This window comes from Asparagus officinalis, chromosome 4, assembly GCF_001876935.1.
Source record: "Asparagus officinalis chromosome 4, Aspof.V1, whole genome shotgun sequence".
Classification (NCBI taxonomy): Eukaryota; Viridiplantae; Streptophyta; class Magnoliopsida; order Asparagales; family Asparagaceae; genus Asparagus; species Asparagus officinalis.
In genome coordinates, this window is record NC_033797.1 from 138,564,922 (window position 1) to 138,583,083 (window position 18,162).

Genomic DNA, 18,162 nt, shown 5'->3' on the forward strand with positions numbered 1-18,162 from the left:
GATCTAAATAACGCGAAAATTCAAATTAGCTTTAGATTATAGTTATTTCTTGTCAATTCAATTATTACATGAAAATTTTAAATTTGGTGTAGCTCATTCAAACAAATATTAAAAAAAAATAATCACAATAGTAAAGTTTGAAAACATAAGTGAGAAAAACAATCAAAGTGGAACTGAAAAATAAATTTTTGTAAAGAAATAAGTCAAAAATACTTATTTATAATATTTAATCACGTGCATTGTACGTGCATAAATCCTAGTTCTCTTTTAAAAATATGAGTTCAGAAAAATCTTTTCATAGTCAATATTACCCTTAACTTTTTTTTTTAAATTTTACATTGTTATCCTAACCTATTCTAATTATCATGTCTTCTTTGAATTTGTAATTAAATGATTTATTCTATTCATAATGAGACTTAATATGTTATTGGATAAAGGAGATACGTTTGATATAATTCAAATGAGAAAATATTTCCATGTATTACCCTTAACTTTTTTTTTGAATATCATATTGTTATCCTAATCTATTCTAATTATCTTATCTTCTTTGAATTGGTAATTAAATGATTTATTCTATTCATAACGAGACTTAACATATTATTGGATAAAGGAGATATGTTTGATATAATTTAAATTCTTTACTTATTTCAATTTGTAGAGAAATATAAAAAAACATATGCTAGCAAGCGCCTAAATTTTTTTAAACTTTATGAAAAAATATCCTCCAAGTTTTTTAAATTACAAAAACACCCCTACAAATTCAATTTTTTATTAAAATATCTCAAAAATTATAAATTTTACTTATTTCAATTTAGTGAGAAATCTAAAAAATATATGCTAGCTAGAAACTTAAAGTTTTTTTTACTTTGAAGAAAATATCTTGTAGGCTCTAAAAATTACAAAAACACCCCTAAAAATTCAAAATTTGTAAAAAACACCTTGAAAATTTTAATCCTATAAACACACTAAAAAACTACAAATAACACAAACAACCACCAAAAAATTATAAAATTTATAATAAACACTCTGAACTTTTTACAAGTTACAAAATAAAATCTTCAAAATTATAAAATTTATAAAAATCATGATAATTCTCAACCTAACTGTACATTAAAAATAGAGAAATTGCTAATATCCTCATACATAATTTATAATATATAGAAAACACCCTTATAGTTTTAAAAATTACAAATGAAAACTCAAAATTCAAATTTTACAGAAAACACCCTGAGAATATCAAACTCATTAGTAAATTGAAAACATAGGAATTATAAATAGTCTATAAACAATTTATAATCTATAGAAAGTGCCTATAAGTTTAAAAAATTATAAAAAACCCCCTAAAATTCATAATTTTCAAAAAACAATACTATGGGAATTTGTAACATATAGACACTAAAATGAGTATACAAAATTACTAACAACCCTTACAAAATAAAAAATTTACAAAAAATATTATACTCTCTTTAAAAGTATATGTTTAGAAAAAACTTTTCATGGTCAATATTATCCATAACTTTTTTGAAAAGAACATAACTAATTAAAAATCTATTAAATTTAAAACTTTATAAAAAACACCCTTAAAATCCAGTACATTGCAAATTACCCCTCCAAAGTTTAAAATTTTTTAATGAATTTTTGCAATTCTTTGATTTTAATGTAATGTTTAATAGTTTTGTGTATTTGCAAATTACAAAAAATTAGAGTGCTTTTTTATAATTTTTAAAACTTTTGAGGGTGTTTCTTTTATAGTTTTCTAAATTTTTATTGTGTTTTTAGTGTAATGCATAGATACGTTAATTAATGATGATAATGAAGAGTAAGTTGTTTTTAAGATGTATTAGGCAATGGTTAAGTGCAAATTACTATTCCTAAGCAGTATAGTTTATATATGCAAATATTTTCATACAATCTATATAGTGGTTAAAAGGATTTTGACTTTAATATACTATTTTTTATAAAATATATTTAATATGAACCCACCATATAATTTTGACTGTGGTCATCATAATTTTAATATATTTGACTAATTGACTATATAGGTATATATGCCATAGATTACTTTACTTTCTCACATGAACTAATATTTGGTGCTTAATAATTTAAATTATTACTATATGCCATAGATTACTTTACTTTCTCACATGAACTAATATTTGGTGCTTAATAATTTAAATTATTACTTTTAAATTTAATAGAAAGAGAAGCTCTAATAGCATTTATTTATTTACCTACAGGATAAAACAATCTCAATTCTTATTTTTTGCTTGAGATTTATTCATAGTTACGCGTATCAAATTAGTAACTATAATGTAAAGTTAACCAATTTTGTGGAGCCCAACTACTGGCTATAAGTATCAAGATTTATATATATATATATATTATATATATATATATATATATATAATATATATATATTTATATATATATATATATATATATAATATATATATATATATATATATAATGAGTAATATGGGTATGCTTGGTACAAGCACGGAAAAGTTGTGGCTTGGTAGTGATGTGTCACATCCCCCTCGCACTCATTCAAATATGGGACAACATTCACATGGGTATTGAGTGGATGAGGATGTGACACATCACTTTCAAGCACAAAATTTGTGGCTTGGTACACGCATACCCATTTTTCTCATATATATATATATATATATATATTATATTATATATATATATATATATATATATATATATATATATATATATATATATATATATATATATATATATATATATATATATATATGTATCTATATATATATATATATATATATCTATATATATATATATATATATATATATATATAATATATACTATATATATATATATAGTATATATATAGTATATATAGTAGACACACACACATTATAATTTATTAAAAAGTGTCATATAATCTTTACAATAAAATTGATTTAATGCTGAATAGTAATATCATTGTAATAATATCGCTATAGAGAAAATTCTTCATAAACCAATATGTTCTTTATAATATATAAGCTATCCACTCTAAATTCTTGTGTCTTGTATAAACCCAAAAAGTTTGAATACAAGCCTCTAACAATTTTCTCTCACAACAGCAAAATTCACTTAGCATATGTGGATATTCCAAATGAGTTATATATCCTATATATAATACAATTGGCCTAGGCAAGTGAGTTATAATAACATTTGTCATTCACATCATTTGGAGTAAGATATGATACGGACCTTGTAACAAAGGAAATTTTTATATATTTAGAGCACATGGCGAAATATATCGTAATCTCCCTGCTCTAATTTCATAAGAAAATATTTCTTTATAGTTTTAGTTTTACTTCTATGATATGAAGAATGTTGAATGCTCTAATTTCATAAGAAAATATTTCTTTATAGTTTTAGTTTTACTTCTATGATATGAAGAATGTTGAACCATACCTTGATGGTATTATTCTTTGTAATATTTTTTAAAGAATAAATGTCAATCAATTCTTCAAGTACATGTGTTGCTCCTTAACTGCTTCTTTGTAATATTTTAAAGGTGTTTGTAATTTGTCGTTTTACTTCAATTCGGTAAAAGTTTATTTAAAGTTTTATCACAAAAAAACTTTGTTTCCTTTTTTATTTTTATTCTATTTTATAAATTTAAATAATCATAATATTCAACCACGTGCATTACTCGTGCATCTTAACTAGTAAATAGAAAAGGACCAACTTATGTTAATAAGTATGCGAATGTTTTATAATTTCATTTAAAGATGACCAGAACACCCAAATCCCCAAGAGCAGAAAGTAAAGGATAAAAAGAAGAACAAGGACAGAGGGCAAAACATATTTTTGATTTAAAAGTAACAATGTTTTTACCTTAGGTATTTATGTGACAATCAAGACAATACCCACCACTAAAAACCAAAAGTAAAAAAAGGGGGTGATGGAGGACAATTACAGAGATTTTTGATGTTTTAAATTTAAATTATGTTGTATCTGAGGTATTTATGTGCCAGCTGTGACATATGCATGTACACATGTAGGATTTTGGGAAGCTAGGAGGTATATAAGTTTAACTATGTCATACTATTCTTTCTTTGATACAAGACCTCTTCTACAACGTAAAATCCACATGTGCATGTCAACAACACACTCACAACATATAGTATTACGTTAAACGTTATTCATTCCAGCGAAGATGTTATAGTTGTGCAAAGAGAATTCTAGGTCTTGGCTAGGATCTTGGATAGAAGTAATAATTTACTGGGGAATTCTTGATGATGGATAGTAACCTTGAGAAGGTATTATTTGCGGCTGCAACCATGAAAGAAGGCTCGGCCAAATAAGTTTGTATGCATGATTTCAATAATGCTTATGATTGTTAATAATATAGTCCGCATACGATTCACTACATTTGCTTATTTGTCCTCCAAATTGTTTCGTTCCCCTAATATTTATTCGTAACTTAACTTATAAAGAATCTATTAGGGATATTCTGTTGAAGTAATTTAAGTTTTTTAAATGATTACAGTATATGTTATGGACAGTAAACTTGAATGAGAGGTTAAATATGAAAATTCAAGTAAATACTAACTTAGGTAATCGAACTGATGCTTGTATATGTGTCAGACTAACTGCCTACTTGTTTTGAGATTTGGAAATAATAAAATATTTATATTTTATTATGTTTTATATGATACAATAAGTTAGAGCATAACAACTGTATAATCACACAATATGAACTCATGATAAGATTCAGTGCTTGAAGCTACAACTAGACAATTTACTGTTGGATTTTGAAAAAATGCAGAGGTTATAGAAAATGGCATTTAGGAGCTTGTAGCTTGCTCAAGTTTTCCTTTTATACACTGCACAATCATCCTATAATTTTCACCCAGCTCTATTTGTGTTACTTAGTTCAATTAAATTTTATGAACACAAGTCGCTTTTATTTTCTTGATGTTTGGTAAAGAATTTATGATTTTAGCGTTGAGATCCAAGTGCCATGATTGTTACTCAACAGATATAGAAACGTTAAAAGTGATTCTACCTTAATAATTACACGTATATACATATAAACTTGCATGAAAACACACCCACACTCACACCCACACATATTCATATCTGCGTATATACATACGTATAAACATATGTGTGCACACACTGATACATTTACACATGCCATATTACAATGGGCGTGGTTGGAATGAGTCTAGGAAGCAAATAATGGAGGAGCTTGGAGGATTTAAGAGGTCCTATTATATGGATACACAACCACTGAACAACTGCGAATGACATCTCTTTGAGTATGAGATCAACAAGTGTGATGTCTATGCTTTATACAGATTAGAACTAATGTTTGTTGACTCAAAAAAGAGTTCAAAGGCAAATGTAGTAAGTGATTCTCTTGTGGATCTTCAGCGTCAAATGGGGCAGCTTAATGTAGAGAATGCTAAAGATAGCAGGCAATATTCAAAAGGAATGACAAAGTCTAACCAGAAGGTTGTTAGTGAAAATTTTTATTCAGCTGTCGACTTAGCTAGAAAGGGTTCTTGGAGTTAAAACTACGAGGGAAAAAAGGAGATTATCTTCTTACAATGTTGTGAAATAAAAATTAGTCATGCTCTAACTTTGGATTATGGAAATGGTGTGTTTGGAGCTTGTGAAGCCTTAATTTGTTGAATCCTTAATGAGTGTTTTAGGTTTTATATGGGATTGTAAAATTTTCATGGGTGTTTATGTACTCACACATTAGGTATTGCAAAGGCTTAATCAAGGTTCTAATACCATGAGCTTGGATTTACATCTACATCATGAAACATTACTTCTAGATATATTCTTGTGACAGTATTTGATTGATCGAATCACGTTATAGATGCAACCAGTGTACTATCGTCAATCAATCACTAAATGTAATTTTATTGTTCAAATGTTGTGAATTTTTAGCTTATGTCTATATGTTTGATCCATTGTTTACATTCAATATTTATAAAATTATAAAATGAAAATAAATAATAAATATTTTACCACGTGCATTGCACGTGCAATCCAACTAATAATGGGTACAAGCCTTAACGTGTCAATTTTAAAACATCTATTCGAAACAGAAGATCCGTTAGATTACATTTGATAACTACTCTCAGACTTTTCTGATTTCACAACAGCTCTGATCTTGAAGAAGAATCGGGAAACCTACAAGAAAAGAAAGAATTGTGATTCCAATGTTTTTAGTATCTCGTCGCATAATCTAATCTGTTCTAACAATTAGAAGCATTCCAAGTTGCGGGGGGGGAAATATGTGAAAGACTACAGCATAACTTATTCATGCAATTTAGACAAATGCAAATAGAAAAAAACACATGAGACGTGAACTACTAATGTAACTAACAAGCATATGATAAAAAACCACACAACAAACTTTCCTTCAATGCATTCACGGAGATCAGATAGTACTTTGAAGAGAATCTTAGACCATAAATTTTCCTTCATCTGGTTTAGAGTTAAGTTAAGAGGGTTTCACAGATGACACAAGAATAATGCATCTTGGTTATCTAAATAAAATAAAGCAAATCCCATAAGAGCATTAGAAAGAGTCAAGTTTCATTGCATTTGTCCTCTGCAGATTTAGTTTATCGGCTACATGATGATGACACACTTCCTCATCTATAGTGCAAAAGGAAAAGGGGGAAAAGGTAAAGAAAAATGAAAAGTTAAGCTGGTGTAAGGATTCAAAAGACCCATTATTTTACCAAAATTTATGGCAGTAATTCGATATTGCACAACAGATGGAATGAATTTCAACCATTGACACGAAAAAAGTTCACCCGACTTATTATCTTCATACCCTAATCTCATGTTTCTTCTAATCTTAAAGTCTAAAGAGAATTGTAATTGGATAGTGGCATAATGCTCACAATACTTGACAGCCTACTCGCTCCGAATATATGAGCACACAACAGAGCTCTTTTGAAAGCAAGATTAATGAAATGTAGCAAGTGTATTTAAGTTTCACTTTGAGCACACAACAGAGCTCTTTTGAAAGCAAGATTAATGAAATGTAGCAAGTGTATTTAAGTTTCACTTCCAAAAGTTTAATAGGGTTGGAAAAACAAACTAAAAACTGAAAAAACCAATTCCCGGTAACTAAATAATTATTCATACAAGGTTTGTACAAACATCATTTAGTCTCTACTAGCAACTTTCTTTTATTGATAACATGGCGTTATTCAAATTAGTCCCTACTAGCAACTATCTTTCTTTTATTGATAACTAAATAATTACTCATACAGGGTTTGTACAAACATCATTTAGTCCCTACTAGCAACTATCATATTAAGAATGGACTGTAAAGTCTTCGAGAACATGGCGTTATTCAAATTCAGCAGTTAGTGTCACACAAAAATAACACGCAAGAAGAAGACAGCAAGCTTCATTCATATGTTGTAATCCTAAGCTTGTCTCCCTCTCAATCCATATCTTTGAGAAGTTGAGAGAATACAAAAGATGTTCCAATGCTTGAATACAGAGTAATATAGGCCTAATCCATGCACACAAAAACATAACTGAACATATAGAAAATCAAATTGCAGCGAAGGATAGGTAGCATATCTACTGAAAAAACAAGCAATAATATAAATTCAAACTTGCTAATAAAATAACTAGACATGCAATAATCACACGGGTAATGAAATAACAAGAACACCTACTCAATCCCAAAAACCAATACCCTAAAATCAATCAAATTTACCTCTCTAACAGAGCTGTGCTCCTAATCTTTGGCATCTGAAGAGGATGCTCCCTCTGTAGTAGTTATCTGAACAGACGAGTCCTGCTAGAAATTTAATTTAATATTTACAGTTAGGAAATAACACCAGGCGATCCCTCTAGAAATTACTAGAGAAATGGAATATTTTGCGGGAATAGAGAGTAATATAGGCCTAATCCCTCCATACAAAGACATAATTGAACAAAACAGAAATCAAATGGCAGCAAAGGATAGGTAGCATATCCCACTGAAAAAACAAGCAATAACATAAATTCAAACCTGCTAATAAAATAAGTAAACATGCAATAATACACAGTTAATAAAATAAAAAAACACCTACACAATCTCAAAAACCAAAACACTAAACCAATTAAATTTACCTTTCAAACAGAGCTGTGCTCCTGATCTTTGGCACCTGATGAAGACGCTTCCTCTGGATTAGGTATCCGGAAAGACAAGTCCTGCTAGAATTTTGATTCAATATGTACATTTAGAAAATAAAACAAGGTAATCGCTCTTGAAATCACTAGAAAAATGGAATATTTTGCTAAAATAAAAGAATGGAATAAGTACACTTCGAAAATCAGCTAGCAAAGACTTCAAACTGTTCGTGGTTGTCCACACAGCATCAACGTAACCCTGCCCAAAACAACAAATATCTTAAGAACACTTGATGTCCCTCTATATGCAACACAACCAAAATACAAGGGATAAAACTATTTTACGGATATATGCCTAAGTTTTCCCAAACTAATTCTCAGACACAGCTCCCACATCTGAATATTTGGTAATTACCCTAACAGCCTTTGACATTGAGTTAAAATAAACCTATCATTTAACATTATTCAGTTTCAGACTTTTAAAGGGGTAAATGACAAATACCCCGTCGCCCTAAACAATATAAAGGGTTTTGCCTCTATACCCTGCAAATCTAAACCCATAGTTTTTGCTAATGCAGCCTACAAGTAGAAATGAGGCAAATGAATGGTAATAATAGGAGACATTAACTATGATTTGATTTGCCTGTATGAATACGATGTTCAACGGACCTAATGCAGGATCTAAGCCCCGCGATAGATATTCATAAAGTGCTTTAAACTTGAAGGAGGACCAAATAGCATTTTCCTAGGATAAAAACAAAGAAAAAAGATATGAATATTAAAAATCACCAAATAATCGATTTCCACTTTCAAGTATTTAATAAGCTAAGTTAATCAATTATGATAAAGATCATAAAACCTCAAGGAAGATGAGCTTCTTGTGAGAAAATGACCTGAAACTTCTGAGAAAGTGAAACCTCGAATTTAGAATGCTGGCTAGGAGCTTCTTGTGAGAAAATGACCTGAAACTTCTGAGAAAGTGAAACCTCGAATTTAGAATGCTGGCTAGCAATAGTAGCAATTCCTCTAACGATTTGTCGCTCGATAGTGTCTTCAAGACTGTTCTTCAGATCTCTAGCAATAGTAGCAATTCCTCTAACGATTTGTCGCTCGATAGTGTCTTCAAGACTGTTCTTCAGATCTTGAAGCGATGAAGACCGGAGAAAATCATCCATAGCAGCCTGCATACATTTAAGTATGAATCAAAAGCAGTTAAAATATATAATCAATTTTTACAACAAATAGTGCATAAATTCCATTAATCGCTTATCCACATCCTAGTTAAAATATATAATCAATTTTTACAACAAATAGTGCATAAATTCCATTAATCGCTTATCCACATCCTCTCCGTGACAACTAGGAGGTGATTTCAAATACCCATAATATTTTATAAGTAATGTATCACTTCACTTGTCTTCTAAGTTATGCTTTAAGTTTTGAATTTAAACTGCAAATATCTTCCATTTGAACTCAAAATCCGTAGCCCAAATGATATTAAACCCAAGCCCAAATCCACCTCTGCTTCCTCTCTCTCTTCCTCAAACAGATTCCAAGCATGGAATGCGGAAAGTTCAAGTTTAAAGTTACTTAATAGGATACTAACTTGTGTGCGCATGAGATAAACTGAGAAAGCTGAAGCTTGCATGCTAGTTAAGTCCTGATACTGGAGTTGCGCAGGCTCAGAAGTATGTTGATGTAGCAGAAGCATTTTTGTAAGCAAACTGACTAGACCTCTCTCCCTCATTGCTTTTAATTGACCAAGGGGTGAAAAACCCCTATATTGACCACAATGAAGAACACGGGGACAGTCGACACAGGTTCAACAATGGGAATAATATGGCTATAACTCTGCTGAAACTTTCCACTTAGTAACATCTCGAAAAGGATGAAAACAAGTAAATAGATGGACAGCTTATCCTCATACAACTAAAGGAGAAAAAGTACAGCAAAGGAAAACTTCAAACCTTTAACTGAATATTTTAATAGTTTAATATATTAAGTAAATCAAAAAGTATATATACTGAAGAATATTGCAGCAGTATTCCAGTTCAAACCAAGAATAGGTAATAGCATACCTGTAAGACTTACACAGTTACAACATTCCCAGTAAGGATTTGTGTAAAACCCTATTTTTTCATATAAGCGCAACTTTGGCTAAATATAAAAATATTTCCATAAACCATACTTTTCATATCCTTTCCCATTTCTCTCATTGCCTGCTTCTTATGTGTTAGGAGTTGCAACCAATTCCTAATTACGAGCAATTAGCGGTAGCAAATGCTGCGCAAAAAACTTCATCAATCATAAGGAATTGACAAGAAAGGAGGGGAATCTCACAAGAAACAAAACCAACATCTCCCATTATTTTTATTCGTTTCACAATTTTTTTATCCCCTACAAATGTAGATGTATCTCTATTTATCCATTTTGCAACTAGAAAATACACAATTCGTTTGCCCTCTTGATGCACGGTACAAGGAATCTCTATTTATCCATTTTGCAACTAGAAAATACACAATTCGTTTGCCCTCTTGATGCACGGTACAAGGAGACTTTGTAGTAGTAAAGGAAGATCTTAAAATACACAATTCGTTTGCCCTCTTGATGCACGGTACAAGGAGACTTTGTAGTAGTAAAGGAAGATCTTACGTAGAGTCTACAAATAATATACCCTTTACAACATTGGCATAAGCGCACATATCAAAAAGGTCAATAGAATTTATTTAATAATTTCATGAAATATGGGCATTACTCAGAAATCTAAAAGATAGAACGAGTTTTGATTGCTACAAGTTCGATAATCTAACCACTATAAATAAAACCTCACTAGAGACCTCATCCATCAGTAACAGGTTCCAAGCATGGAATTGGGAAGTCAATGTTTGAAGTAACTCAACACGGTATTAACTTGTGCGTCAATGAGATAAACTGTGGAAAAAGATAGGAAAATGATAGGGGCACACACCCCCAACCACATCCCAAACCACACCCCCTCTCTCATATGCTACAGTACACCGGGCCCCACATGGGATTTTAAAACTGTGGAAAAAGATAGGAAAATGATAGGGGCACACACCCCCAACCACATCCCAAACCACACCCCCTCTCTCATATGCTACAGTATACCGGGCCACACATGGGATTTTAAAATTTTAAAATCCTATGTGAGACCCGGTATACTGTAGCATATGAGAGAGGGGGTGTGGTTTGGGATGTGCCGTTGGGGGATGTGTCCCTAGTGCCACCCGGATAGATATACCTGAATGACCTCAACTACAGATCCACGTAATTCCTCTGTGAAAGCGGAAGCTTGCTTGCGAGTCAAGCCATCATCATGCTGTAACCTCCGAGTACTTTCAGGGGCTTGCTCAGTCTCCTTCGCCAAATTCTCGGTCAAGCCGGCTCGCAGCTGTCCGATTTCTAGAATCCTACCCTTCACATTCTCCACCTCTTTCCCTGGATTTTTAGTCTCGGCCTTGGAATCTCCTTCCAACTTTCCGACCCGCCGCCGCAGATCCTCCAGGTGATTCTTGGTGACAACTGAATCTTCTTCCATTGCTTCGATCCGAGCCCGCAACCCCTCCGGGTCTTTGGTGCGAAGCTTATCAAACCGCCGGGCTACTTCAGATTTCAGGTTACCCAAACCATCAGAGAGATTTTTAATCCGGGTGGCGTCCGCGGCCCTCGCCTTTGAAATCAAATCGACCTCCTTGTCTATGGAGGCTTGGAAACTTGCAGAAACCACCTTCAGCACCGCCTCGATTATGCGCGGCAGCCTTCTCGTGATATTTCCTTCAACCAGATCCTCCATCATCTTCACCAGAGCATCCCCGCTGATGCCCTGCGGTAACGGCACTTGAAAGGGTTGGGATGGCGGAGGGCGCGCCTGAAGCTGAGGATCGTCCGGCGTCCGACCCCGACGCTTCTGTGGCCGTGGCTGAGGGTTGGCCCCGCCCATTCTTGTTTCTCGATGCTTTACCATCGCTCTCCCACTTTTTTTTTTTTTTTTTTTTTGTTTGGGGTGGCTGACGAATGCGTGGGAGATGGCCGGTTTATATAGAAGACTGGGTTTTGATCTGGGCCGTCGATGGGAGAGTAGGCACGGCTGGATTAATAGGGTGTTTAAATTTGGGACGAATTTTCATTTTAGCCCAAATTAAACATTTAATACCTTGTTTACAGATGCAAACACTTGCGGCTCTTCTGAAGGCTATATAGCCAAATTTTGGGGAATTTATGCATCTTTATGTTGAATATAATTTTGGACAAGTTGGGTCTTAGAGTAAGTGGTTGACTCTCAATGCGTGTTTTTGAATGCTGCATGGTATAACTTTCAACTTCGAGTCGACGGACCAATTTAAAATAATCCATTAAAAATTCTTTCTATATAACAGGGGTGACGTATTCTCATTCGTATACGCTCTCTTTCTCAATGGATTTTTCCCTTGATTTCTTGCGAACATCGGATGGAGTTATATAAAACGGTAGTCTTGACCAAATGCTTGCAATGGATTGATCAATTAATTTTACCCTTGATTTCTTGCAAGCATCGGATGGAGTTGTATAAAACTAAAAATTGTATGGAAAGTTCTATATCCCACACATTTATCACACAACAGTTCAGAAACCAACATCAATACAATTGATGAGTCAATAAAGGAGTTACATCGTCACTAATCCAAGGGCAATCTTAACAAAACCTCAACTCTGGGATGAGGTGCACAATAACTCCCATAAAGATCGTAAATTCCTCAAAGTCCTCGTAAACTTGTTTCACTTGTTACCATGACTGACAATATTAACTTCAACGTGTCACGCGCTCCTCGAGTGGCAAAACATGAAACTTTTTTGCAGCTCATCACCAAACACAATTTGGTCAATACCCTCATTTGCATCTCCCTCTTTAAAAAAAAGGATATGCTAGACGTATCGTTTTACTCCTTAACTCTGTAATGATGAATTCTCGTAGTTGGGGGTCCTGTAAAACTTCCCGAAGCTCTTGGAGATTCTGTGCAAAAACCCCTCAAAGCTCAGGGGCTGTCATGAAATTTACCCTTAGTAGAGCCCTGATTACAAATACTGTAGCTTGATGTACACACAACACTTTCATCTAGGGACCAATTCTGTGACACTAACAGGAGCAGAACTAAACTGATTACTGGAATTACTCGTAGTAAAGGACAACCCTTTAAGTCTCAAATTTGACGAATTTGCTGCTCTCCATCCTCCTCTATCTTTTCCGGAAGAGTCTCTCACAATGCCTGGTGGCATGAGTTCTTTCTCATTGAGCTTTAAAGGTTTTGATAACATCTCGACAACCTGAGACATCGAAGGTCTTCTTTGAGCAGATTCTTGAGTACAGAAAAGAGCAACTTTGGTGTATCTTAAGACTTCTTCTTCAGGGTATTCTTGGAGAGATGAATCTATGACTTCTTTCAGTCTTCCTTCTTCATAAAGTTGCCATGCCTGCAAAACAAAACAATTTTGGGGTTAGAACTTATAAGAATCAGGATAAAGCTGATATTTTCACAAGTTGCAAATTGGAACTTGTTCAGGATTTCGTGCCAAATGACCAAGACATAACTTTCACTATAAAATTGGCTGATGAGCACTTAAATACCTTATAGTTTCCTCTGTCCTGTATACCCTCGCTTGTTTTTAGCAACACTTACACGCCACGAGGTTTTTGAAAAGTGGCATTTTACCTTCGGTTATGCAAACGTGAGCATTAAAAAGTTTTTAGCATGACATACGCTTAAAATATAATTTGGATACGTTTAACGGTAAATTCAACGAACGTAAGTGTTAAAAAGTTCTAAATTTAGTATCCGGGTGCCACACGGGAATATTCAGGAAATACTTTCAAGTTTGCATACTGGAAGGTACTAGAGCGCCAACTTTAAAAAGTTCAGGTATATAAACAAGTGAGGGTATATTAGTGCAAAGTAGGGAAACTATTAGGTATTTAAGTGCTAATTAGCAACAAGTTTTTTTGTTCAAGTAACAACTAAGGTGAAGCAGGGTCAGAAACAAAGAGTTCGAGGCCTCCTTTATTATGCCAAAGAACTCTAGCAAATTCCCAACGGTTTTTCTAAAATGAAACACATGCTGATAGTCATAGTAATTGTCAATAGCCAAAGGTTGAAGTTGATCGTTAAAATCAATAAACCAAAACCAGACATCACCAGCAAATGTTCACAATAATCGAGACTAGCAAGCAATGACCAAGAGCAACTTACCCATTCCAAAAGGAACTTCTCCATATCTGACCTAGGAATATCAGATATACTTCTTCCACTAACTATTTCGAGCACAAGGACCCCAAAGCTGTATATGTCAGCTTTCTTCGTTAATTGACCATGCATTGCATACTCTGGAGCCAGATAACCACTGAAGAGAACCAGAAAGGAAACGTTAAATAAGATTCTTTAAAACGTTAGGATAAAGCATTGTTCTTTAGTATTGCTGAAGGTAATGGATGACAACAAAGGTAAATTTTATTGTGCTATAGATTGCTACTGAGAAAGAAATATCCGTTTATCACAAGGACACAATTAAATCAAATAGCTCTTCTAATAATACTCATTTTGTTCAGATATGCTGTCTGCTTTCTCCAAATTATGCTCCAAATTATCTTGTAACAGCTTTATATCAGCGCGACTTGTTTTTTATAGGTTCACTCCTGTTATCAACTATGCACTGGTTTGCACGACCAATCTTGGAATTTATATGAAAAGTAGTGTGGTCTCAGATATACTATTTCTTCTCTCAATCCTCTTAAAGCAAATGTTCCTATATACATAGTAATTTTTTTTGGCAGTCAAATTCCTATCTAACAAGGTAGCCTTTTTTTTTATTTCAGTTGATATAACATGCTCACACTCTCTCACACACACACATGCATGGATACNCCCCCCCCCAACCTAAAAAAAACACACACACACATATACGTACAACCTTATATAAAAATAAATAAACACACACACACACACACACAAGCCTGCAAATACATGCATACATACATCATACATGCATCAATTTTATTCGATCTAAATCCTTAATGCATTTGAAATATTTGTTTAGTTTTATGGCAAGCATTCCGCCAGCCCGTACTCTCTTGCTCTTCACTTTCTTTCTCCTCTAACGATAATGCTTTAATCAACCTTAGCAATGCTCCTTGCTTTTGACAGCTTTGCACATGGTAATAGAGAATAAAAGGATGTCGACACCTGTCACATGACCAGTGATTCACTACTTCCAATTCAAAAAAAAAAAGTGAATTAATTCTTACACAATAATCAATTAAAAGTTTATTTCCTAATTTTAATATTTGATTTTCTATGTTTTCGTGATCTATCTTCAAACTCGGTTTAATATCCTTCAAACTCCTAAAATTTTATGAGGAATAGCAAAATGTAAAGTAGTTCACTCAAAATACCAACATTAGATAGTAAGATTTTCATAACTATTAAATAAAACTTACGTCGTACCAGCGACCCGAGTGCTTATATGAGTAATATTATCAGGAAAAAGCTTGGCCAATCCAAAATCTCCAATTTTTGGCATGAGATTTGAGTCAAGGAGAATGTTACTGGCTTTGATATCTCTATGTACAATATATGGCTCAAGTTCTTCATGAAGAAACATGAGGCCTCTTGCAGTGCCCAAACAAATTGCAGATCTTGTCCCCCAATTTAGCTTTTCCCTTTCACTAGTGCGACCTACAAGGTAAACATAACATACAATTATCCATATGTCAAGAGATAAATTACAGCCTTTAAATCAGGTACTTGTTTCAAACCCTACCTAGTAATGCACGATCAAGGCTGCCATTCTCAAGATATTCATACACCAGTATCCGTTCACTTTTATGAAGACAGCAACCAAGCAGTTCGACAAGGTTTGAATGTTTTACATTCGAGATGATATCAATCTCGGTCAGAAACTCATTGACCCCTTGGCTTGATTGTGCAGAAAGCTTCTTTACAGCGAGTAGTGTTCCATTCTTAAGAAGTCCCTGGAATATATGACATCATATCTTACTGATAAGTGGTGGCAATAATATAACACAATGTGTCTGTTGCATAAGTTGCTAAAATATTAATGGTCTAAGAAGTTAAAGTGCCCTTATTATAAACCATTAAAAAATCATCTGGACTACTAAAATTTGCATAGATAGGAAAGAAAGTTACACGAAAGGAACCTAACTTGTAATAATTGATAAGTTTTCATAGTTTAAACATGTCATACCTAGAAAAGGTGTCATCTGTACTATTATCTGATTCAAAAGCATATATCTTGTTGCAAATTCAGATTTTCCTTATACAATTAGATTTTGACAAAGTGCCATGTTACAGAGGTGGAAATGTAAATATTCTTCTTCTTCACAGAAAGTTGCACGTTCTTCTATTTGAAGCTCAATTTAGAAACTGGATATAAAGGATAGAGGTGGAAACAAACCAAATATTGAACAAGTAGTTTGGTATTTAGGTATTTGGTCCTATTCAATTTGATAGTTCATTTAACAATAAATGAATAGGTTTTAGTCTTTGGTTCATAAATGAATAGAATTTAACCACAGGTATATCCGATTCATTTGTTTAATGAACTATTCATTTGTATATTACACTTTAGACCTATAAATTTTAGTTATTATATTTTCTATACATCCCAAAAGTTTTTTAAACATCAGCCTCATATAAGCATTTTTTTATTTGTGAATATTATATTTATCAATATGTTGTATATTCATTAATTGTATCATGTTAGCCTACAAATATAAGACTAGGATAGGATAATGAATATTTATTGAATATTTACCGAATATCCACCGAAAATGAACCGAATAATTCACAAAAAGGCTACATTAAAAAGTTAATGAATATTCATGAATAGTTGTTGAATATTTCGATACTAACCGAATCAAATTTGAATGCACATTTCCTATTCGTTTCAAATGCGAATACAAATCGAATAGTTGAATGAACTGAATACGAATACGAATATTGTGATATTCCATTTGAATTAGGTTTGTTTCCACCCCTAATAAAGGATACGTTCGACTTAAAATTTTCCTAAGAGACGTGTTTGATCCTCCATGAGTACAAAGAATATAAGAGAATATTACATGATTTCCGTGATTTGAGTTTTCTTTTTTAGAAATTGGATATAAAGGATAGGGGTGGAAACGAACCAAATATTTAAGAAATAGTTTGATATTTAAGTATTCAGTCATATTCGATTCGACAGTTTATTTAACAATAAATAAATAGTTTTTAGTACCATTAACTTTGTAATTCCCTTAGTTTTTAGTATCAGAATACTTAACTCTTGGAGCATATTTAACTTTCTAATTCCCTTAGACAGTTCATTACTACCAGAATACCACGTCTAGCTAGTAATTTATTTATCATGTTTTTCTTCTTCACAGAAAGTTGCATGGTCTTCTGGTTGAAGCTCAATTTAAAAACTATATTTAAAGGATAGAGGTGGAAACAAACCAAATATTGAACAAGTATTTTGGTATTTAGGTATTTGGTCCTATTCAATTTGATAGTTCATTTAACAATAAATGAATATGTTTTAGTCTTTGGTTCATAAATGAATAGAATTTAACTGCAGGTATATCTGATTCATTTGTTTAATGAACTATTCGTTTGTATATTACACTTTAGACCTATAAATTTAACCACAGGCATATCCTGGAAACAGCCTCCCCAGAGCCCACAATGTTGTAAAAAGCGGCAAATTGCGCCGCTATAGCGCCGCTAATCGCAGAAGCGATGCTTTATCGGGCCAATAAAGAGGATAGCGTGGTTTTTTAGCGGAGAAAACTGCTTTTTGCTCAAAAAACGGTGTTTAGCGCTTAAAAGCGCTAAAATCCGCTAACAAACGCTATCCCATTTTATAAATTTTTATCCGAACCATACCCGAAACCGTAAACATAAACCAATCTCCCCGTTCTAGGCTCTAATTCCCGATCGTGCCCTAGCCGCCTGCTCTCTCTCTCTCTCTCTCTCTCTCTCTCTTCC

The 18,162-nt window shown here is 32.9% G+C and overlaps 2 protein-coding genes across 8 annotated transcripts in view; both read right to left on the reverse strand.

The window, feature by feature from the left end:
* LOC109839524 lies at nucleotides 5,978-12,006 on the reverse strand. 3 transcript variants are annotated; one of them, XR_002246654.1, is made up of 6 exons: nucleotides 11,391-12,006; nucleotides 9,270-9,309; nucleotides 9,091-9,200; nucleotides 8,322-8,387; nucleotides 7,731-8,212; nucleotides 5,978-6,175 (listed from the first exon to the last, which is right to left on the reverse strand). XR_002246654.1 is itself a non-coding variant. In XM_020407996.1 (6 exons), the coding sequence occupies exons 1-5, from the start codon at nucleotides 11,943-11,945 to the stop codon at nucleotides 8,132-8,134; spliced, it is 852 nt and encodes a 283-aa protein (XP_020263585.1). In that variant the 5' UTR covers nucleotides 11,946-12,006; the 3' UTR covers nucleotides 5,978-6,175; nucleotides 8,129-8,131. The 3 variants fall into 3 exon arrangements, 2 of the variants coding, with proteins under 2 accessions (XP_020263585.1, XP_020263584.1); XM_020407996.1 differs by lacking the exon at nucleotides 9,091-9,200 and adding an exon at nucleotides 9,022-9,068 and having other exon boundaries at nucleotides 8,129-8,212; nucleotides 9,207-9,309; XM_020407995.1 differs by lacking the exons at nucleotides 5,978-6,175; nucleotides 7,731-8,212 and having other exon boundaries at nucleotides 8,220-8,387.
* The window catches only part of LOC109839526 (putative serine/threonine-protein kinase), a 12,438-nt gene continuing 7,026 nt past the window's right edge, over nucleotides 12,751-18,162 (reverse strand). For all 5 annotated transcript variants that reach the window (XM_020408003.1, XM_020407999.1, XM_020408002.1 and 2 more), the window contains exons 5-8: nucleotides 15,938-16,148; nucleotides 15,615-15,852; nucleotides 14,371-14,521; nucleotides 12,751-13,597 (exon numbers count right to left, since the gene is read on the reverse strand). In XM_020408003.1, the coding sequence (XP_020263592.1) occupies nucleotides 13,238-13,597; nucleotides 14,371-14,521; nucleotides 15,615-15,852; nucleotides 15,938-16,148 (960 nt within the window). In that variant the 3' untranslated portion in view covers nucleotides 12,751-13,237. The remainder of the gene's footprint in view (nucleotides 13,598-14,370; nucleotides 14,522-15,614; nucleotides 15,853-15,937; nucleotides 16,149-18,162) is intronic.

Coding starts and splice junctions, on each gene's coding strand:
- LOC109839524 (XM_020407995.1), bottom strand. CDS start 11,945: ATGATGGAGGATCTGGTTGAAGGAAATATCACGAGAAGGCTGCCGCGC. Junction 9,201..9,269: donor CCGGTCTTCATCGCTTCAAG/ATCTGAAGAACA, acceptor CTATTGCTAGAG/ATCTGAAGAACAGTCTTGAA. Junction 8,388..9,090: donor CACTTTCTCAGAAGTTTCAG/GTCATTTTCTCA, acceptor TGTTTTGGGCAG/GGTTACGTTGATGCTGTGTG.